Consider the following 19,910-nt stretch of genomic DNA (forward strand, 5'->3'; position numbering starts at 1 on the left):
TGTATTTTTGTAGCTAAGGGGCACGGAATCTTGCGGGTGAACACTGCCCGTCCAACTCACTTCGAATGAACGACACGTTTTCTCCCAAGATCCGACTCTCCCACAAGAGACGATTCCGCCAAACTCGATCTTCGAGCGCTCTGGATTGGCCTAACAGCACGTACTCAGTCGTATCCAACGCCTCCCAAGACTCAGCTAAGCCTTCACCCCAAATAAAATGGCCACCGTCCCAACCCGTGCCCCATACACCTTCTCCATAAACCTCAAATGATCGACCTGGTTTGCATGCAAAGCAGCGGTACAGTCCTCAACGACAGTGACCCACAGTCCCTTCTGGAAGGCCGTCCGGGCCGTGGCATCAATACAAACATCACTGTACAAGCCCGCCAGCACCAGATGCTCCAAGCCCTGTTGGGCGATGTACTCCGCAAACTCCGGGACCAGAAAAGGATCGAATAGGGCCTTCTTGTCAAAGATCCGCTCACCAGGCGCAGGGGTGATGCCCGGGCCAAGCTCTGCTCCCCAGGTGCCCTCGACGCATTTCTCCGATTTTCCTAGCAATGCATCCCGGTGCTGCCAGCTGGGTCCTTGGAAGCTGGTGTTCCCCAGGAAGCGCACAAAGATGACTTCGCGTCCCTCCTTGCGGGCGCATCGTATGAGCCGCGGAATGGTGCGAGACAGCTCAGACACGGCAGGGGTGGGCGTGCTTGCGATGAAGTCGTTCTGGTAGTCCACTATTACCACGGCGGACTTCTGACCGATCCGGGCATTGCTTATTAGTCCGGCCTCAGCCGTATCACTGTGGACATCAGGTGTTGTAGCATCCGTCAGATCGGTAATCGCGCGCAGAAAATGTTCGACGACCGCATCTGTGCTGCAGGAGCCGCCCTGGTCAGGTGTGGTCAGTCTCCTCCGGAGGAGACTTTGAATCGCCTTTTCCGTTTGGTGCCGGAATCCAGCGCCGGAGCATCCTCCATGCCGTTCGAGGATGGCAGCCGCGGCACGGATGGTCGCAAACGGATTGACGAGCCCTTGGCCGGCGATGGCGTCCGCCGACCCATGCACCGTCTGGTACTCGCCGAGGCAATGCAGGTTCGGACTCAGGTACACGTTCTCCGCGCACATCGTTTCAATGGTGGAGTTGCCGAACCATTTCAAGAATACAGGCTGGATGATGTCGGCGTACTCATTGCCCGCAATGATGATGCGGCGGCCCTGAATGCCCCAGGCCATGAGATTCCGATTCATGGTGTCCGGCTGGATGAAGTCGACATCGATGCCAAAGCGGGACCTCCAATGTGGTGCCCAGGCTTGGAAGACCCCGTCGAAGAGATGGAACTTGTAGACAAGGGTGACGGATTCGGGGACATTTTCCACACCCCACTCCTCTGCGGCTCGTTCCAACGCATATGCCAGGATTTGATCAAAGGTGGAGCGACTGAAGGGGCTGCTTCGCGTGATGCTATGGTTGCCATTGTCATACTCATTGACCCCTGCGTAGAAGCCTTGGGCTTCGTCCCGAATGAAGAGCAAAGCATTGGAGTCGCCCAGGCTGAAATGTTCAATCTTGACGGCCTTCAGTTGATCCCGAACGAGATAGAGAGACTGGGCGTGGATTGCCGTGCGGAATATTGCTGCAATCCCGTTGGCTGCAGCTGTCTCGCAGAAAGTGCGGTACTCGTCAGCATCTTGCGTGGTCTCATCCGCGATGTGCTTGATGAGGTCCTTCTCTTCCCCCGAAACAGTGAGGGTATGATACGAATGGTATATGCGGGATGATTCAATGAAGTCGACATGCAGAGAGTGCTTGCTTGCTAGCGCGTGGATGACCTTCTTGAAAACCGCAATAAGCTCGCGGCCTGTACCATGGCCAATGGCTAGTCCAAGTCGTAGCTTCTTGATCGTCATGATGGTAGTGTTGGTCAGTGATCTTCACGTTTATACAGCCTAGCAAGCAAGACGCGAGGGCTTATTATATATAGCGCACCACCATTCTCTTCCTTCATAGGTGCAGGACGACAACGTCATAGTGAATGTATTCGCTTCCTTGGCTCTCCAAAATGTCTAAAGCTGCCCAAATGAGGCGCCAGTACGAAGTGTGACCTACGTTGCCTACTATTACCGCATGCAGTCGATGTGACACGTATGGCTGACCTTTTTTTCTAGTGTTTCAGCTGGTGTGTCATACTTTTGGGGACAATGCGCCGTAATATGCACTAAGATGCAGGGAATGTGCACATGTGTATGTGGGAGTTGTTAGCCAACATATATAGTGCATGATATGGGGGTGACTCCTGGGCAGTCGAGACAGAAATCCCCAAGTAACGGAAGCCCATTGCAAGATTCCCATACACGCAACCAACATGACCAAAATCGATGTCATCAACTCCGGGTTCAATCTCGGAAACGAGCTCGACTACATGCTCGATCGAAGCTACACCGCGGCATCCCGACTCAACTACCAATTCTACCTCTGGAAAGACACCCTCCGATTCAACCTCCATCCGTCCATCCAGCTGCCCAAGGATGAGTCCACTCCCGTCCGCATCGCGGATCTGGCCACGGGCACAGCGATCTGGCTCTTGGACCTCCTCCGAGATCCTGCAGTGGCACGGTACAAGTCCATCCGACTGGATGGCTTTGACATCGATCTGGCAAACGCCCCTCTTCCCGAATGGCTTCCCACGCCGATTACGCTCCGCCAGCTGAGCCTCTTTGAGACCGTCCCCGGCGACCTCCGCGGCAACTACGACGTAGTCCACCTCCGCCTGTTAGTCCTCGTCGTGCAGAACAGCGACCCTCTCCCGATCATCAACCAGGCGTACCAGCTGCTCAAGCCGGGCGGCTACATCCAGTGGGACGACCTGAACTACCCCGACGGTGCGGTCGTCAAGGCCAATGCCCTGCGCGACGTGGCCACTCCCGCTCATGATGCGTTTCTGCGATTTGCACGGTCCAATGGGCGCAATGACTGGGTCCTCGATCTTCCGCGTCATCTGATGTCGCGCCATGGTGGGTTTGAGGATGCGCATATACGCAACTACACGGACCGCGTGGAGTTGCGCAAGGCAAACGGCGACCAATACATTCTGGTCATGGAGGAGTTTTCAGCTCGCCTGAAACGTGCAGGCAAAATGGAAGACGCGCATAATATTGATTTGATGATAAGGGGATTGGCGGAGGAGTCACGGCGGGGGGTGGGCTTGTCCATGCCGAAAGCTGTGTGTGTTGCTCGGAAGAAGGGTGGTCGAGCCTAGCAGATTGGATGGACATGATTGCTCGGGGGAATGCATTCTGCATGCAAGCTGTAGCGGAGGAGGTTGGACTCATCAAGGAACCTGTCAGCTGGACATTATTGCTCTCCTACATGCCCAGGAAACTGGCTCGGAAGAAGCAGTTTCTCCTTTTTCGCCTATCTTCTGCCTGAACATGAGATCTCGGTCCATTTAATCCCCCACCTCTCGCGGTCAATCGCTGTGAATCTGATATTTCTCCGTAAGGCTCAACTAATCAAGCTCCAAGCCACCTGAAAATGTCAATCGACACGTCTGTTTGGTACAAAAAGACCATTGGACGCCGGCTCAGCCCGTCCATGCAAAAGATCTTCGAAGAATGGAGCAAGATTCCCGGAGAGGAGCTCCAGACTCATCTGCATGCAGTGGTGAGTTGTTATTTCTTGGTGGCGGGCTGAAGCTGAATCCGAGACATTCCCGCAGCGCGGCCAAGCGTGGAAATACGGTGAATATCCCTGTATCGGCCAATGGATGTTTCTCCTGCCGGGGATCGCCGCGTTCCCCCAGTTCCAGCGAGTGGTTGAGCTCGCGCGCCAGGGAGGCATCGTACTAGATCTTGGATGCGGCCTTGGCCAGAATCTCCGGCTCCTGGCGGCTTGTGGCGTTCCTTCCAACCAGATGTGGGCGCTTGATCTGAGTCCGCAGTTGTGGCGCTTGGGATACGAGCTGTATCGCGATCGCGATAGAATGTTGGCAACTTTTATTCCTGGCAACTTTCTCCACGAGGATGACTGCCTTGGTCTTCGGGAGCTGTACGGTCAGGTGGATATCATGATCGCTGGGCAGTTCCTGCATCTCTTCTCTTGGGAGGGCCAAAAACAGGCTGGCAAGCGCATCGTGGCCCTGTCCAAGCGTGGAACGGTCTTGATTGGATATCAGCAGTCACGGCGCCGAGCCCGGGAGTATATGCGTCCATGGGGAATGATGTTCTACCACAACCGAGATAGTTTTCTGCAGATGTGGCGGGAAATTTCACTTGAGACTAGCACGGACTGGAAGGTGGAAGCCACCGAGGTCGATTTGGCGGAATGGGGGATGGAGGCCGAGGACACTGAATGGATGCCAGCAGATCGCCAAGGGCTCAACTTTGTTCTCACCCGAGTGCATTAGATGTGCCATGTTTCCAGTCAAGCATGTCGTGAGCCATGGGGTACAACAGACTCTCTCACCAGGTTAGTTGCGGGAATGGAGCAACGCCAAGTCGCTCTGGACAAGGGGTTAGTTTGTTGATTATACAGTAGATTAGATGCATACAGCCTGTGGGCCTAGGCCTCTGAGAAGTGATAAAACATGTATACGGTGAACAACACACTGGTACCTGATGCCCTTGGTCTATGTGGCTAGCTGAAGGCGGGCACTCCGAGCTATAGTCGACAGGCATGACCTTCACCGAACCCAAGTCTGCAGTAGAGCGATCCATATGCCCTGCCCTATCTTTGGGCCGTATCCTTCACCTTTAGCAAAATTAGAGACAACCATGTCGTTGGCACTAATTCAGCCCAAGAATCTCAGGGACAGGTAGCTCTCTAGGCTGCCGTAATATGGACTAGAGGTTGACTGAAAGGTGCTGCTAGTCCGCTACGTAGACCGTCCTCTATAAGCACATCGAGTTTCTACAAAAACCCACCGTTCATGTCTGTGACTAACACCTAGGCTGTATAGGCCGTGTATAGAGAAGTTGACCTGGCGAGCTGCTGTCCTCTATCAGGCTCTAATAGAACGTATTACTGACAGTTTTTCACTCTGGTTATCACCACGAAGAGAGTTGATATAGTATATGAATCCGCAATCCAGCACCATAAGGTAGGTACCTAGGTGTGGTAGAGGCAGGGAGGTGAAAGTAGAAGCAGTTAGTCAGAAAGGTAGAATTACCTACAGATAAATTCCATAGCCAGTGAGCTCAGACCGCGTTGGAAGACTCTGATAGCTACTTCCCCCTGTCTAAAAGCCAGCTGGTCACTCCATTAGCTCTGCCTCCTCCTCCTCCTCCTCTGGTCCAAACGACCACATATGATCAAGCAAAAGCGACAGCCAGAACATTACCTAAGGGCTAATTCCACAGTGTCAGCTTGATTAAAAAGTATGGTGACGACTATCGAAACTGAGGCCAGAGGGACACCGTTGACCCAGACGCCAAGGGTCATCCGTCCATAAGTTGAGTACACACACGCAGTGGTTCACCGCTGGTAAGACTCGTGGCTACTCTTAGCTGGCTGAATTACCAAGACCCATCACCTCCTTAGCAAACATATCACAATCACCTGTACCACAGTTGCTAGTGCTGTTGCTGCATTAGCCATAGGGTCCCAATCAGACTTAGCTTAAGAGCCGTGCTGTCGAGCACGGTAGAACAATTGACGGCGAATAATCAATGAATCTAGGATGCAATACAATAGGAGCCTTATTATGCCTGCGTATCTCCCGGAGTCAAAGTAGATCTCAAGGCCTCAAAGGAAGCAGCTTTGCATACTGATTAGCTTGTAATGCAGAACGCGAGTTGGGAGTGTCTAATTAGATATTATACATCAGCACATCAAAGAATCCAACCCATTTCAGACCCCTAGCCAGACTCCTCGTCCGCGATGGCATCTTTCTCACTCCGCAGTGTCTGGTTGCTCTCCAGCGCCCGGTTTAAATCATAACTCTCGGTCAGCAGACTGGTCAGCAATCCCACCCCACAGACGGCACAGCACACGGCCCAGACAATCCGCAAGCTATCGGTATAGGCAGTTTGCAGCATCAGCTTCTCCGCACCGGCGGGCATTTCTCGGATTACTTGGACCAAGCCCGCCGCATCTTGACTGTATTCACTAGCTCGGGGCGCGAGAGACGGGTACTGGAGCAGATTGTGATACATGCGGTTCTGGAACACGACGCCACCAATAGCCACACCAATCGCTTGGCCCATGGCTCGGAAGAAACTGAACATGCCGACGGCGATGGCGAGAGTATCGCTCGTGGCTGAGGCTTGAATTGCGAACCCTAAGGACGGGAAAAGCAGACCCAGGCCAATGCCGGGAACAATGTTCAAGAATATCCAGGCGGGAATGCTCGTGTCGACTTTGATGAAGCAGATGAGACCGACGCCGAGCGTTGAGAGGAGCCATCCGAGCCAGATCGCCCACCTGTAATGGCCCCATCTTGTGGTGAGGATACCCACTACCATCGCGCTAGGGGCTACCGTGAAAGTCTCCGGGAATAGAGCGACTCCGGAAACAATCGGACTGTATTCTTTCACAGCCTCGTAGTACAAGGGCAGATAGTAGAGGGCACACCAGAGCACAAGTCCCTGTAGGAGACTTCCAAGAAAGGATACAGTTGCGGTACGGTTCTGGAAGATCGTTGGCGGAATAATTGGGTCCGCTGCGAACCTAACCTCGTAGTAAGCAAACACAGCCAGGCCACAGGCGCCGATGATTAGAGGGACAAGGGTCCGCCATGAATTCCAGGGGTACAGAACACCGCCCCATGTCAACGGGATCAGGAACGAGGCCAGGCTGCCGACGAACAAGACAGTGCCGACGAAGTCGATTTTGCGGAGTTTCTCGGCCAGGGAGGTCGGGATGATGTTGAGCTTGAGGAAAAGGAGGATAGCCAGGGTTCCCACTCCGATGAAGGGGAAGTTGATGTAGAATATCCAGCGCTGGGATTCTGGTAAGTCCTACTTTGTCCGATCTCGTCCATCCACCAGAAAAGAAGCTTACCCAGCTGACGTCCTGAGCGAATCCGCCTCCAAGAATAGGCCCGGTGACTGAACCCACGCTCCACATGGCGGACAATATACCAAAATACTGGCCTCGTAGACGCAAGGGGACGAGGTCAGTGACAATCACCTCACTCAGGGCGATCAGTCCTCCGCCTCCCACACCCTGAATCGATCGGCCAACGAGCAAGTAGGTGAAATTCTTGGCTACGGCGGCTACAACCGTTCCCACGAAGAAGAAGGCGAGAGCAACTAGTACGAGCGGTCGTCGACCGAAGATGCTCGAGAAAGAGGCGAAGTTTGGTTGGAAGACTGCGCGCGGGATCAGTGAAATGTGCCATAGAGGGCATTAATTTGGATGCTGTACCTGTCGAACACAGGAGGAAAGAAGTTCCACTCCAGAATGCCTCAATTGCCGTTCCTTTCAAATCTTGCGTGATGGTCTGTTGCCGGTTTCGTCAGTGTCCGCGCTCCGTAGTCGCATCCAGGGTAGTCGGCACACGTACAGGCAAAGCGACAGAGATAGAAGTCCCATCTAGCGCAACCATCAAGGTCAACACTGATAGCGTAAAGAACGCCAGGATACCGCGCCTGCCAAGCGTGAAGTCAGGCAATCCTGGCGTGCGACCTTTAATCCCGTTTGGTGAAACCTGGCCAGATTCATCCAAGCCATTGCGCTCTGACAGAACATCTTCTTCAGCCATTGTATGAGTAGGGACGTAAAGATGTCTTTTCCCCCTTCTGTCTGTCCAATAAGCAATCTGGAGATTTTTCGTTTCTCTGTAGTTCCACCCATGATGCCGGGTTGGGAGCAGGCAAGGCAACTGATATAACCATCCTGTTCAGTAGGAGAAGCTACCCCAAGCAACTCAGTCTGTTAAGCGGAGGAATGCAAGCTCCGTTGAGTCAGAGTATGACGTTCTCTCGTCGAAGTCGGTCCCGGTGCGATTTAAGGCAGAACAATTTTTCGGGGAGACCGATGTGCTGTTAGGGAAATCTCGGAGGAACACGAGGCCGGGTTCGTGTATCAGATCCGCCACGCCATCGCTCGGCTTCGACGTGTCGCGGTTCGGACGGTCTATTGAGCCGACTTGTATCCTCATAAGCAAACCACATCAACAGAAAACTCTGTTGTTGGGTTTGTATCATCGAATCTCAATACCTAAAACCAAGTGAGTAGTTGTATTCACGTCAGAAATACATCTGGATGGCTGTTTTACCGTGGGAGACATTGAGATTTCTCGTGGCTCTCTGGGCAGGTTAGGGCAAGCCTTGGACGGTGAACTGCGAACTTTGATCGCCGAGACAATGTATGCACATAGAGTTATCATCATCCTTACTGAAAACCTCGCGATCGGACGGTTACTACCAGACATCTCCCGAAGTACCTCGCTTTGGGATTCCAGTTCTGAAGCCTATCTTTCACCTACCAGATCTAGCACCATCCTCTTCTGCCTTGTTAGATAGCTTCTATCTTAGACAGTTATTCATCATGTTCATCACGTTCATTAATCATTTACACGGGGTAGCAGGGCCCGAATGCAGGGTCTGGCTAGAGGAAACCAACTCCAGGAAGTAAGCAGTTAGATGAAATGCTTATCATGCCACTAATAAACCTTTATTAGATGTTATTACCTTTATTAGATGCCATTAGTCAATGCTTATGATCTGCATTAGGAGAATCATCTAACCTGCTAGCCCTTATTTTAACCCCATCTAGGGCTCTCCTGTGTCTCTTCAGAGATGGACCACATACATAATTGCTGGAAGAACAAGTAGGCATCCCTGGGTGTGAGATAGCCTAGGTAGAATAAGGACTGAGACCATGAATGAGACATTCTATCACTCTCTAGAGTTATATATCATGTGGCTGTACACATAATTTATTGGATATCTACTCTGCACATTATCGTTTCTCTTGCCCAGTAACTATACTTCAACTCCAGCACAAGTCATGTTAGACAATTCTTAGCGGCGCTGCAACGGCGACAACACTGATAGGGTTAGGTAGTCTGCTGCACTACAGTGATGGTCAAGTAATATGTATACATCTGATCAGATTATGCGGTGAAGTCCTTACATCCTTACATCCTGCAAGGTAAAACCAGGATAAAGTCAGGCATGTATGCTTTGTCAGAGTAAGAACTGTCATGACGAACAAGCTTTCACATCTTTACTCTGTTTCCTCTTCTGTTTAGTTGACAAATATAATTCCAACCCCTTGGTCGTGTGGAAAGTTAATAAACTTCATGACATCACGACTTTGTTTTGTACCTGTGATGCCAATTCTCATCTAGCGCCTATCACATTCTCTGAATGGATCCTATCCTAGTCGCATGTCCCATTGTCCTGCTTATAAATTGTGATTATTCATCGGGTCTCTCTTGATACAAAATCCCGGAAATCCATCAACACAACGATACAATCAATGTACCCTACATACCTACATTCCGCCCACCTGAACTATGAGTGACACTATCATAACCAGAGCTGACGACCTCCCAGAGCCAAAAGAGCTCGCCGAAGCCTACGAGCTCGAACTGCAATCCCAGAATGGCCGATCGATCCGGTTCGGCGAGCTAGTTGCAGGAAAAGGAGCCCAGATCACGACGATTGTGATTTTCAGTATGTCTCTTATCCACGCTGCCTTCCTCGCCTTCCTATCCGCTGACCATCCACGTCCGTCACTTCTTCTGCGCATATGATCAGGACTACGTTCGCGTGGTCTCGCCGCGTCTCACTAACTTCGTCCTCTCGACGCTCCCCAACCCCACTGGTCCATCACAGCTCATCATCATCGGCTGTGGTGACTCCCAACGCATCGTCCCTTATGTATCGGAGACTGCAGCCGCGTTCCCCATCTACACGGACCGCACGGGGAAGATCTACAAGAAGCTGCTCATGAAGAGGACGACGTCACACATCACTCAACCGCCCTCTTATGCGCAGGTCTCTTTCTTCGGTGCGCTTGGGAAGACATTCGGACAGATGTTTCGGAGTGGGTGGCAGGCTTTTCGAGGGGGGAGCTGGAGCCAGAACGGCGGCGAGTGGGTGTTTCGAGGGGGCAAGAGTTTCTATGTCCATCGGATGGAGCATGTCTCGGATCATTTGACCGCGGACCGATTGCTTGAAGTGCTCAGCCTTGATGAGCCGGCTCAAACGAAGTAGGAAATGGCGAGATTGAGTAGGCATTTGTAGGGTTACCAGCTCCGCTGACTGTATACGGTCCTGAAGAGGGATATTCACTCGTTAACTGTTATTTGGCCTTTTTATTGCTCAGATTCTTTACCTGCATTCACTTATTCGTCTGGAGAAGCCATGTCCCTTTCTGATGTGGATGGTGAAACGACCAATGAGAAGCATTTTACGGTTAACAGATGCTTGCTACTTTCGGTCTGGCACATGCTGTTATGGAGTATCACATAGATGCGGGGTATATAAAACAATGAGAAGCGCAACAAGTTACAAACTGCAGCTGAATATCCAGAATGGACAAGGAACTCTCCATCCTCTGTTTCGGCGCTTCCCTTACAGCTGGATACTACCATTTTGGATGCGAGTATCATCCATATGCCTTGAGACTGAAGGAGAAACTGCAGGCAGCCTTTCCCACCACCAAATTCACTGTTGACGAGGACGGCCTTCCAAGCGATTTGGTCATCAAGCCTGGACGATTTCTGCCTCGGATCAAAGAAAAATGTGTGTTCAGTCGATTATCTTTCTTGCGGTGCAGTCTGACCATAGCAGTTGACGGATCCAACTATGACTGGGTTATCGTCCTCGGGGGAACAAAGTACGTTGCTTCGTCCATACGGCTGGAGGGGCTTGATGCTCACGTCAGCAGTGATCTCGGGAGAGGCTATCCAGCGTCGAAGATATACCCTGCCCTGCAAGAGGTGTGGGAGGTAGCTCTAGACAATGGCGCATTTGTTCTCGCTCTGACTATCCCGGAATGCTCGGTCGCCAGCACAACGCTCGACCAGAGGAGGAACGAAGTGAATTCATCTATTCTCAGTCATAAAGCCCAGGGATTGTAAGTTTGATAAAGATGAGAAAAGTGCATAGTGCTAACCTTGGGATAGCTACGCGTTTGACCTGCATGGGAAAGTCCCGTATCACAGCGCCGCAGAGGAATTCCGGAAGAGAATCTGGGATGATGGATTGCATTTCACTGCCGAGGGGTATGATCTCGTGGGCGAGGTAGTCGGTGAGCATTTGATTGCGCTGCTCAAGGACCAAGGTTTATAAGAAGAGTGGCCGAAGGCTCAGTCCCTGCGTTCGACCCAGTCGCTCAAATCCAAGCAGACAGTACTCGCGGTCGGATCACGTACATAATATTCAGTTTGACCTCATACCGTAGACCGTAGTGTAGTCGCCCTAGAGCACGTTGGATAATATAAGTGCCCCGATAACAGCTGCCTTTTTATCGGAAGCCACAGCACGCCTCCGGCCGCAAAACCAACTACAGTAGGATCGCTTGTCCAACAGCAAAGAAGTCATCGTCCACCTACCACCACATGGCGGAATGGGTAGACGGGTACAGGCCCAGCAGCTTGTCGAGGAACAACTCCATGGTAATAAGCATTAGGACGGAGGAAGAGCCAGGAGTGGGAATAAGAATGCCTGGGGCATCAGGTAGGTAGACCGAACCCGTTACAATATCGTACAATAAAAAGCAAGACGATGACTGGTACAAAGCACTTAGTTACAGTAACCTGAAATGATCCTGCCTGTTTGGTCCTGGTTGTTGTGGGTATCATTCTCATAACCGTGAGAGCCAAACCGGCCTGGACAGGAATCCCAGATTCAATATCGATCATCATCCACACTCTGGATGGAGAAACTCAATGCGAGATCACCACTGCAGTGCAGCCATGTCCGAGTGATAGACAGATTACTACTTATCCCAACAGCGGTCGTCTCTCGACGAAGCTGGGGTTGGGACTTTCCGTCACGTTTTTTATTATTGATGCTGGAGCGATTTGCACGAGCTTCTCTACTTGCCCTCTCGGTAGTTGCATTGGCCCCATGGTATTGAAAGGCAAGTCTCCGGCTAGCTCGTCGATACTTGAAGCATATTGTCATTGTCGAACAAGCTGTGTTCGCATGATTGGTCTCGATCTCCATCAATACTAACAGTACCCCGCTGCATGTGAGGCATCCTCAGCACGAAATGTCAGCATCGCCGTAAATCTCAACTTTCCTTCATCATCTCTCCATCCATCGATTGCTTTTCAAAAGTTGATCTCTATCCGACCACTAGTCTTATCCATGGCCTCCAAGCGTGGCATCTTTCCTCTCTATGCAAACATCCATCATGGAATAATATCCCGCCAATACGGACTCCGCAGATGTCCTCAGCCTATTGCATCCTTCTCAAGCCATTTTGCGGTCGCAAACAAACAGAGCGGGCCTCACAAAGGCCAGTCGCAAGGCAATCATCCGCAGAATACAGAAATCCCATCCTTCAGTTTCGACTCTCTCGGTCCGGCCAAGACTACAAAGACCGTTGTCCTCGTCATTCTCGGTGTCTTTGGTACCATTGAAAGCTGGTTCTGGGCCCAAGCAATCTGGCGCTGGTGGAAGGGCGACGATGAAGATGCAAAGTAAACCCAGTCAAACCATGTTGTGAACTAGCCGCAGTACCCGGCGTCTTGTACGATAGAGAAGTCCGGCCTTCTAAACATCTCCACTCAATAGACGACAGATTATTTCGCATCAAACAAATACGCAAGTCCTATGAGTCATTCTCTCATAGATCCAGACATCAACATGGTTTCGATCTACAATCTGCCCCCTGGTTTCAAATACGAGTCGGAAATATATCTGCCAAGCCGGCCATTCCCTCCAATCAGCGACTATGAGTCACTATCACCAATAATCACAACAGTCTCGCATCTATAAGCAGCTGGATTCCCATCATTAGTTTATCTACATCAATCTTCCTGGCCAGATCGAGCAGAAAAATGACCAGTTCAACACCTCCCATCCCTACCCAAACATGGACCAAAGATGCATACTTCATCTCAACGGACTCCTCACTAATCCCCCTCGAAACCCTCAACGACTGGTTCGCATCAGACGACATATACTGGACCAACTCACTGCCGCTCGATATCCTGAAACAGTTGGTTGAGAACTCCATGTGCTTCGGCCTCTACTACACGCCCGACCAGCCAGACAAGGCCGACGCAGAGCCCGAGTTCATCGGCATCGCCCGATTCGTCACAGACTACACGACCTTTGTCTACATCACCGACGTCTACGTGCTCTCCAGTCACCAGGGCAAGGGTCTTGGCAGCTGGCTTGTAGAGTGCATGGGCGAGGTCATCGATGCGATGCCGTATCTGAGACGGAGTATGTTGTTTACGATGGACTGGGCGCGGTCGGTGCCGTTTTACAAGAAAATCCTGGGGATGAGCGTACAGGAGAGTAAGAATGGAGAGGGGATGGCTATACTGATGAAGAAGGGGAACGGATATCCGAAGTATGACTATGAAAAAGGAGTTTGATTCGGGACTTTCTTGGAGAGGTTTTGAGTCTTGGTAACCAGAAGTCGGTGAATTATTTAGGGAAATGCGATAATGTATTAAAGTTTATTTAGACGGTTGAAGGAATGGGGCTGTCAAAAAAGGAAAAGCGGGAAAAAAATGATGACCTACGCAGGATTCGAACCTGCAATCTCTTGATCCGTAGTCAAGCGCCTTACCATTGGGCCAGCAGGCCTTGTTGACGTCTTTTTATGGAAATTACCTACATAGACCAACGGGCCATTCAGCTGTAGATGATACTTTGGAATCATGGAAGACATGCGTTCAACACGTAGTTCGGGGATAGAAATTGGCTTAGAAACTAAATCATTTCCCCCCCTCCTAAACTCCATCGAAGGCTTCTTCTGAATCAGGAAGACTGAGATGATGTTGGGAATCATTCTACCATCCGCAATATGTACATACTCAATTTATAAGCATATTTCAAATACAATTGACAGTGCGTTAGACACTTCATTGAACCTTCGTCGTATGATCATCTACAGCTTTGCCATGACTTAATTCCAGAAACCAAGTCATTGATTATCAAGAACAACAGAGAAGCAAGTCAACAGATTCAGGTATATACATGCTATCCAAACCAAGGCAGGAGACCAAGAAAGAGCGGCACTCATTCAAATTCCACAACAAGCTTGGTACCTCGAGCTTCTCCCTTCCGGAGCTTGTTCAAGTCCTCGAAAATCTCCCTGAATCCACCTTGTGTGTTTGTGATAGGTGGCGGTTTGACAACATCATGACACAGTTTTGGTAGAGCAGCATAAAATTGCTGGAGAGCCTGGCGATCAGACGGGACGACCGGAAATGAAGGACCTAGTGGCGCCAATATGCTAAACTGCCGACCGAAGACAGTGAAGACCATTAGAGATTTATACTCGATATCTGGTTTCTTCGGCTGCCCTCGGTCAAGTAACATTATCACTTTGCCCGATTTCATCACACTGGCGCAAAACGCGGTGGAACCTCCCTCGGAGAAACAGTCCAAAGCTCTTGTAATACTTGGATACGCTTTGGCTATTTCTGCGGCTGCTGTTGGAGATCGGTAATCATAGACAGCATCTGCACCATATCGCTTCACAAGATCAAAGGAACGGGGCGATGCTGTTACAACGACCTTTAGACCCGCCCTTTTCGCTAGCTGGATCGCGAAGAGACCGACATTCGAACCGCCCGAGTAAACGAGGAACGGCGATTGATTGGTGTGGAGGTCGCGCCCCTTCTCGATATCTGCCCAGGGAATGCCAAGATATGCGAGCGCAAGCATCGCCGTAGCTGCTGGAACTCCGTAGGTAGCTGCTTCAGCGTAGCTCATTGTCTCAGGCACTTTCCAAGCGAGATCTCCGTCGACTTTGAGATACTCAGCAAAGGAGCCCACATCAGGGTACTGTCCGCCATGAACAAAGCCAGCTATCCTGTCCCCAACTTTCCAACGTTGTGCTGAATTCTTCCCAACCTTGGTCACCAGGCCCACATAGTCGCAGCCGGCAACACTATTTCGTGGAGAAACGAAGTCGATGTCCTTGAAGTCTATTGGATTTAGGGCGACCGCACATACTTTGACCAGGACCTCGTTTTCAGTGATTTGCGGGATCGGGATATCTGCAATCAGTGCACCATTCCCAAGTGACCTCCCAAGAGCAAAGCTGAGCAACCGCTTGGGTAGGAACCGGTTTGTGACTATCGCTTTCATTGTTGTTGGATAAGTATAAACGTGATTGTGTTTGGATAGGACTGATTAGCTTCGCAGGGAGTAGAGAGTATTGGGGAGATTGGAAGTGGTCCAGAACGAGAATTCTAGAGATCGAGTTAAATTCAACATAGCACGCCATGGTGCGAGAATGATGGTGACATTACTGATGAGGCAATGTTAATCTCATTCCAACCCGGATGGATATAAGGCCGACGGGGTAAAAGTGAACCGTTTCAGGATACAGGCCAGAATGGGTTTGTAGGGACACCGAGAAGAATGGGAGAGACAGACCCCTCGCAAGTGGCGGAGAATGCGGCGTGATCAGTAATTATGTTTCGCTCGAGAATACCTCGGCCTGGCTTCACGTTTACTACTATTGTCTCTTCTGCTGACATTTGTGATTAGTATTAGGGACAAAGAATTTGATCATATATCGAGTGTATTGTTGGCTATTGAAGGTTATTTAGGGTTATGATGCCCTATGGCGGAGTGGCCCTGTACTTTCCAAAACCAATGACCGATTAGGCTATTAAAAGAAACTAAAAAGGGGAAAGATGGAGACACAGCGATTTCACGACAAGTAAGCATACATGGGTGGTTAGCGCGAATTGTTCAACTTTCAGCGATCCTGTTCCACCTTCTCTGCGCTGCGGATCTTGCTCGTTATAGCTGGCAAGTTAATGAAATGGGGAAGTAACAGGTCCTACGTCAAGTCAGTAAGGTAGACCTGTTGGTTTTGGATAAGGGAATGATCCTACCCAAATGGTTGACCAACCGAAAGTCGAAGCCAACCAGGTCAGAAGAGCTCCTCCTCCAATCCAGAGATGCTTTTTGGGACTAGATCTTGTTGCGTTGTTGACGACAGCCTCAGCATAGGAGTTGACATCCATGGCATTTTTCTCCACCTCACTTCCAGCCAGTGCTGGCTCAATTACATCCTTGGCAGGGTAGTACAGGGAACTTTCTGGTAGGACCGGGGTGTTTGGAAGATTATCGAAGAACTTCGTTCTGACTGCACCGGTATTGACGAGGATCGCTCTAACTCCCCAAGGAGAAAGTTCAATACGCATTTGGTCGGTGAGGAGAGCAACTGCGGCTTTACTTGCGTTGTAGTATGCTTGCCATGGGAGCGGCATTTTGCCAAGCACGGACCCGATATTGATAATTGTCCCTTTCGATGCAATGAGAAGAGGTGCGAATGCTTGAGTTACTGTAACGACACCGAAGACGTTCACATCAAACATTTTCTTTGCGACTGACACGTCCGAGTCCAACAGGGGGATGCTGTATCCTGTCGAATGGTCAGCTTGTTACGAGCAATATAAAATAATGCTCGAGCCCTCGAGACGTACCTAAACCCGAGTTATTGACCAGGAAATCCAAAGTTCCCCCAGTTGCGGCCTTGACAGTCTCTAGCGCTTCTCTAATCGACTCTTCATCAACAACGTCCAGTCTTATGATGTCAAGACCCATATCCTTAAGATGTTGGACCTTTGCGAGGTTGCGAGCACTTGCAAAAACTCGCATGCCTTTTTGGTGGAATGCTTTAGCTAGAGCATCGCCTATTCCACCTTCGCTGCAACCTGTGATGAAGACCGTCTTCTGAGACATAGTGCAGTTGATGTTGAAGATAGCCTCTTGAAAGCCAGAAAACGTATTATCACTCTAGCCCAACAACTGTATATACTATCTGAGTGTGCGATCATATGCATTACTTGAAGGGTGAGTGGTAGGGAACCTGCTACCTACATAGGGCCCTCGCCACAGTCGTTGAAGTGTTTGGTACATCATTAGTCATTGCATTAATTTTCAATAAACCTTTATCATACACAGTATTAGGCCTGATTGAGAATCAGGTCATCAGTGCTGGACCCAAACAATAGATCTTGGTTGATGGTTTCGGGATGATTACAAAACATTCCGTGTTAACATAATCCAAAAAGGCCAAATCCCCCTTGGCAGCATGATAGAATAAGCCCAGCAGGAGGAGATCATGCACAGTAGTGCCGGGCACAGTGAAAAGTCCAATACGTAGCAAAGATCTCTCTGTCATTTCCTTTGTCTGCCCAATGGGTTTGAATCATACAGGTTGCGGAGAAATATAGCTGCCCTGCAAACAAGAAATCCCAGACCAGAATTGTTTGCCTCGCCGGTGGAAGAGATTTGTTTTGTCAGTCTAGTCCTGACAGTAGTATAACACTACGACGTCCAGCAAAGACTTACTGGCCTATCTTGTCAGGAAACGGATATCATCTATCATCTTTGCAATTGGATTTGTAGTGCAATGGAACAAACCCTTCATCTGTAACAGGTATCTCCGAATATTAGAAATTAGCATAGTTGTTGTACTAGGCGGGAATTTTATCCAAAGCAGCCAACAATTATAAGTGTAGGAACTGAATAATCCCATCCATCTATGCTGTAATTGCTGGTACATCAATTCCATGGCTGCAAATGCTTCATGGGCAATACGTACTTGCTGTCAGGGTCTCACCATATGAACCCAGATATATTGACTTACGCGCACGGTGAGATATTACAGGAGCACTCTGTCTCATACCCATAAGGCTTTAGTTCTTTGAGCATGAAAGCAACTGTCAATTAATGCTCACAAGCACTGACAAAGAGCATCTATGAGATTGACATACATATGCCCTCCCGTATCCTCAAGAAGAGCTCTTAAATCAAGAGAGCTGCTGTTCGTTGAACATGCAGATCTCTTTGCTTGGAAGCCCACAGGCCTGAGGACATGGCATCCTTAATTAGGATGGTTTAGTTTCTTAGCTTTGCCATGGTCGACCACCTTTGATATAGCGGACGGCTTAGTGTGTTGATTGAAGTATGATGACTGGAAACAGTGCCCCTACTCACTGATCACCTCTTTAATAGCTTTGTTTTAGTTATATCTGCACGCTTTTCCTAGCATTAAAGATTACCTCAGAAGCTAACAGGTTAGTCAAACCAAAATTAAAATGGGCACAGGACATGGAAGATGTTACATTGTTGACTCACGCGATGGACCTATTATGTATATTTGAAGTCTCTCCACCAGGTACTGTTGCTTCATACACGGCATAGTCTGTATATAAGCCGAATACAAAAACAGGATGATTGAAAGCCCAAGCTCAATTGCGTTAGGTCGCCATCCACAGCAGGATGTATTGTAGTACCATCTACTGTAAGGTGCAGTTGTCCAGTTCCATCCTCACAACATAATGTCATCAGCGCACCAGCCAAAATGATAAAACCCGCAGAGTCTAGTACTTATATTCTGATATCATCTGTCTCCCTCACATAGAGCAAGTAGCTGATTATTATTGAATCAAGGCTATCCCTTGCGCGCAACGAGCACAGAGTCAGGAACGCCCTATAAAACATGTATACAACTTGCAGACGGCACTTTCAAAGGACCTCTGGAAGTTTTCCGCGAGTCCATTCGTGATGTGGTTCATCTATTTTCACAATGAACGAAATTCAGCTAATATCAAGCATCGTGAACTTTCTCAAATTTCGCTGTTATAGTGCAGATCTTCTCTTTAGTTGTCCTCACAGGCCTTTTTATAGCTTCATTAGCGCAACTTCCAACAACACTTGAGCTCGTCCCTGACCCATCCTATTCCAGCTCTCCGCCAGATGGTCCCGTTCTCCTTTGTCGAACTCAAAAGTACATACAAAGCGCAGCAACGAACCTCTCCAACATTCTAGACTCCGCTGTACAAGGAAAAGTCATAGATGGTTAGGTCGTTGAGAATGTTTCCTTTTCTGCAGCACTATTCTCACCCTATGGTGCATCAGGTGCTAAGGGTAAAGTGAGACCTTTCTGGAATATCATCACCGTGCGGAGAACGACGAACAAGCAACATTGATGGAAATACACAGTATCTAATCGGCTCAGTATCCAAGGTGTTTTCCGATTTGATGCTGCTTAAGTCTGGAGTTGATTTACAGACTCTGGTTACTCAATTTTCTGCTGCGGTTGCGCTCTAATAAGTCAAAGATCCGGTGGCAAAACATCACATTAGAAATGCTGGCTGGCCATCTGGCTAGTATACCTCCGAACGGTAGAAGTCCCCATCTTTCACTTGTGTTGAAATTGAAAGATATGTGCTGAGATCGGGTAGCTTTCTACGAATTTATCCTCAACTTCTTCCATGACAGCCTAGGATTGCCTCATATGAATTGTTCTCAATATCCCCGGTGCGGAGTCCTGAGCCTGAATAGCGGCTGCAGCAGAGAGCGTATGTCTTTTTGACAGGTGTCTGACCATACCACGACCGCTGGAGCTGACATTTCGTACAGAGATCATCGAGAGCCTTCTGTCCAAAGAAACAGTGGCACCAATTAGCTCCAGGCCGATCTATTCACAGCTCTCATTTATTCTCTTCACGCTCGCTCTTGAAGCCCATACAGGCAAGAACTACTCGCAGATCCTAGACGAAACCATTTATGAGCCCTTGGATCTCGTCAACTCCGGTGTATCTCCGGGAGCTACGCAGCGAGCGGCTGTCCCACCTGGTTTATCAGGCTGGGGTGCTGCAGTCAGCACGTTTGGCAACTAGAGCAGTGATCATCAGCAAATCACGGATAAAGTTAAGCCATAAGTCTAGACGCCACATTGCCAAACCGGCCAAAATGTGACATGTGTTAAACATGAACATGTTTAAGGTTACACAGGT

General features: G+C 49.6%; 11 protein-coding genes and 1 non-coding gene across 12 annotated transcripts; 7 read left to right on the forward strand and 5 right to left on the reverse strand.

Moving 5' to 3' along the window:
* Positions 1–92: 92 nt before the first annotated feature.
* On the reverse strand, positions 93–1,959 carry AFUA_6G03290 (putative isochorismatase family hydrolase). The gene has a single exon (XM_742654.2). It carries the CDS (start codon positions 1,906–1,908, stop codon positions 196–198), a length of 1,713 nt encoding a protein of 570 aa, XP_747747.1. The 5' UTR covers positions 1,909–1,959; the 3' UTR covers positions 93–195.
* Positions 1,960–2,363: 404 nt separating this feature from the next.
* Positions 2,364–3,257, forward strand: AFUA_6G03300 (uncharacterized protein; the record flags this gene model as incomplete). Its single annotated transcript, XM_742653.1, has 1 exon — positions 2,364–3,257. The coding sequence occupies one exon, from the start codon at positions 2,364–2,366 to the stop codon at positions 3,255–3,257; it is 894 nt and encodes a 297-aa protein (XP_747746.1).
* A 507-nt stretch (positions 3,258–3,764) lies between these two features.
* Positions 3,765–4,403, forward strand: AFUA_6G03310 (class I SAM-dependent methyltransferase; the record flags this gene model as incomplete). The annotated part of the gene is made up of 1 exon (XM_742652.1): positions 3,765–4,403. One exon carries the CDS (start codon positions 3,765–3,767, stop codon positions 4,401–4,403), a length of 639 nt encoding a protein of 212 aa, XP_747745.1.
* Positions 4,404–4,954: 551 nt separating this feature from the next.
* On the reverse strand, positions 4,955–8,595 carry AFUA_6G03320 (MDR family MFS transporter). The gene is made up of 4 exons (XM_742651.2): positions 7,503–8,595; positions 7,364–7,439; positions 6,998–7,308; positions 4,955–6,936 (listed from the first exon to the last, which is right to left on the reverse strand). The coding sequence occupies exons 1-4, from the start codon at positions 7,698–7,700 to the stop codon at positions 5,854–5,856; spliced, it is 1,668 nt and encodes a 555-aa protein (XP_747744.1). The 5' UTR covers positions 7,701–8,595; the 3' UTR covers positions 4,955–5,853.
* Positions 8,596–9,461: 866 nt separating this feature from the next.
* Positions 9,462–10,164, forward strand: AFUA_6G03330 (peroxiredoxin-like family protein; the record flags this gene model as incomplete). The annotated part of the gene is made up of 2 exons (XM_742650.1): positions 9,462–9,621; positions 9,677–10,164. The coding sequence occupies 2 exons, from the start codon at positions 9,462–9,464 to the stop codon at positions 10,162–10,164; spliced, it is 648 nt and encodes a 215-aa protein (XP_747743.1).
* Positions 10,165–10,484: 320 nt separating this feature from the next.
* AFUA_6G03340 (SGNH/GDSL hydrolase family protein) lies at positions 10,485–11,244 on the forward strand (the record flags this gene model as incomplete). Its single annotated transcript, XM_742649.1, has 2 exons — positions 10,485–11,029; positions 11,079–11,244. 2 exons carry the CDS (start codon positions 10,485–10,487, stop codon positions 11,242–11,244), a joined length of 711 nt encoding a protein of 236 aa, XP_747742.1.
* Positions 11,245–12,267: 1,023 nt separating this feature from the next.
* Positions 12,268–12,606, forward strand: AFUA_6G03345 (uncharacterized protein; the record flags this gene model as incomplete). The annotated part of the gene is made up of 1 exon (XM_001481399.1): positions 12,268–12,606. One exon carries the CDS (start codon positions 12,268–12,270, stop codon positions 12,604–12,606), a length of 339 nt encoding a protein of 112 aa, XP_001481449.1.
* Positions 12,607–12,668: 62 nt separating this feature from the next.
* AFUA_6G03350 (GNAT family N-acetyltransferase) lies at positions 12,669–13,729 on the forward strand. Its single transcript, XM_742648.2, has one exon. It carries the CDS (start codon positions 12,963–12,965, stop codon positions 13,506–13,508), a length of 546 nt encoding a protein of 181 aa, XP_747741.1. The 5' UTR covers positions 12,669–12,962; the 3' UTR covers positions 13,509–13,729.
* Positions 13,651–13,722, reverse strand: tR(ACG)8. The gene has a single exon. It is a non-coding gene (tRNA).
* A 428-nt stretch (positions 13,730–14,157) lies between the features above and the next one.
* AFUA_6G03360 (zinc-binding alcohol dehydrogenase family protein) lies at positions 14,158–15,234 on the reverse strand (the record flags this gene model as incomplete). Its single annotated transcript, XM_742647.1, has 1 exon — positions 14,158–15,234. One exon carries the CDS (start codon positions 15,232–15,234, stop codon positions 14,158–14,160), a length of 1,077 nt encoding a protein of 358 aa, XP_747740.1.
* Positions 15,235–15,853: 619 nt separating this feature from the next.
* AFUA_6G03370 (SDR family oxidoreductase) lies at positions 15,854–16,845 on the reverse strand (the record flags this gene model as incomplete). The annotated part of the gene is made up of 3 exons (XM_742646.2): positions 15,854–15,937; positions 15,993–16,525; positions 16,587–16,845. 3 exons carry the CDS (start codon positions 16,843–16,845, stop codon positions 15,854–15,856), a joined length of 876 nt encoding a protein of 291 aa, XP_747739.2.
* A 2,484-nt stretch (positions 16,846–19,329) lies between these two features.
* AFUA_6G03375 (uncharacterized protein) lies at positions 19,330–19,854 on the forward strand. The gene is made up of 2 exons (XM_077804951.1): positions 19,330–19,472; positions 19,534–19,854. Exons 1-2 carry the CDS (start codon positions 19,409–19,411, stop codon positions 19,791–19,793), a joined length of 324 nt encoding a protein of 107 aa, XP_077661087.1. The 5' UTR covers positions 19,330–19,408; the 3' UTR covers positions 19,794–19,854.
* The last annotated feature ends 56 nt before the right edge of the window (positions 19,855–19,910 follow it).

This window comes from Aspergillus fumigatus, chromosome 6 (assembly GCF_000002655.1).
Source record: "Aspergillus fumigatus Af293 chromosome 6, whole genome shotgun sequence".
NCBI lineage: Eukaryota > Fungi > Ascomycota > Eurotiomycetes > Eurotiales > Aspergillaceae > Aspergillus > Aspergillus fumigatus.

Excerpts from the sequence above, each read along its gene's own strand:
- AFUA_6G03290 (XM_742654.2), bottom strand. The coding sequence starts at position 1,908 with ATGACGATCAAGAAGCTACGACTTGGACTAGCCATTGGCCATGGTACA.
- AFUA_6G03320 (XM_742651.2), bottom strand. The coding sequence starts at position 7,700 with ATGGCTGAAGAAGATGTTCTGTCAGAGCGCAATGGCTTGGATGAATCT. Across the intron at positions 7,440-7,502 it reads CTATCTCTGTCGCTTTGCCT|ACCATCACGCAAGATTTGAA; the intron begins GTACGTGTGCCG and ends AACCGGCAACAG. Across the intron at positions 6,937-6,997 it reads TCGCTCAGGACGTCAGCTGG|CGCTGGATATTCTACATCAA; the intron begins GTAAGCTTCTTT and ends CCAGAATCCCAG.
- AFUA_6G03350 (XM_742648.2), top strand. The coding sequence starts at position 12,963 with ATGACCAGTTCAACACCTCCCATCCCTACCCAAACATGGACCAAAGAT.
- AFUA_6G03375 (XM_077804951.1), top strand. The coding sequence starts at position 19,409 with ATGAATTGTTCTCAATATCCCCGGTGCGGAGTCCTGAGCCTGAATAGC. Across the intron at positions 19,473-19,533 it reads TAGCGGCTGCAGCAGAGAGC|AGATCATCGAGAGCCTTCTG; the intron begins GTATGTCTTTTT and ends CATTTCGTACAG.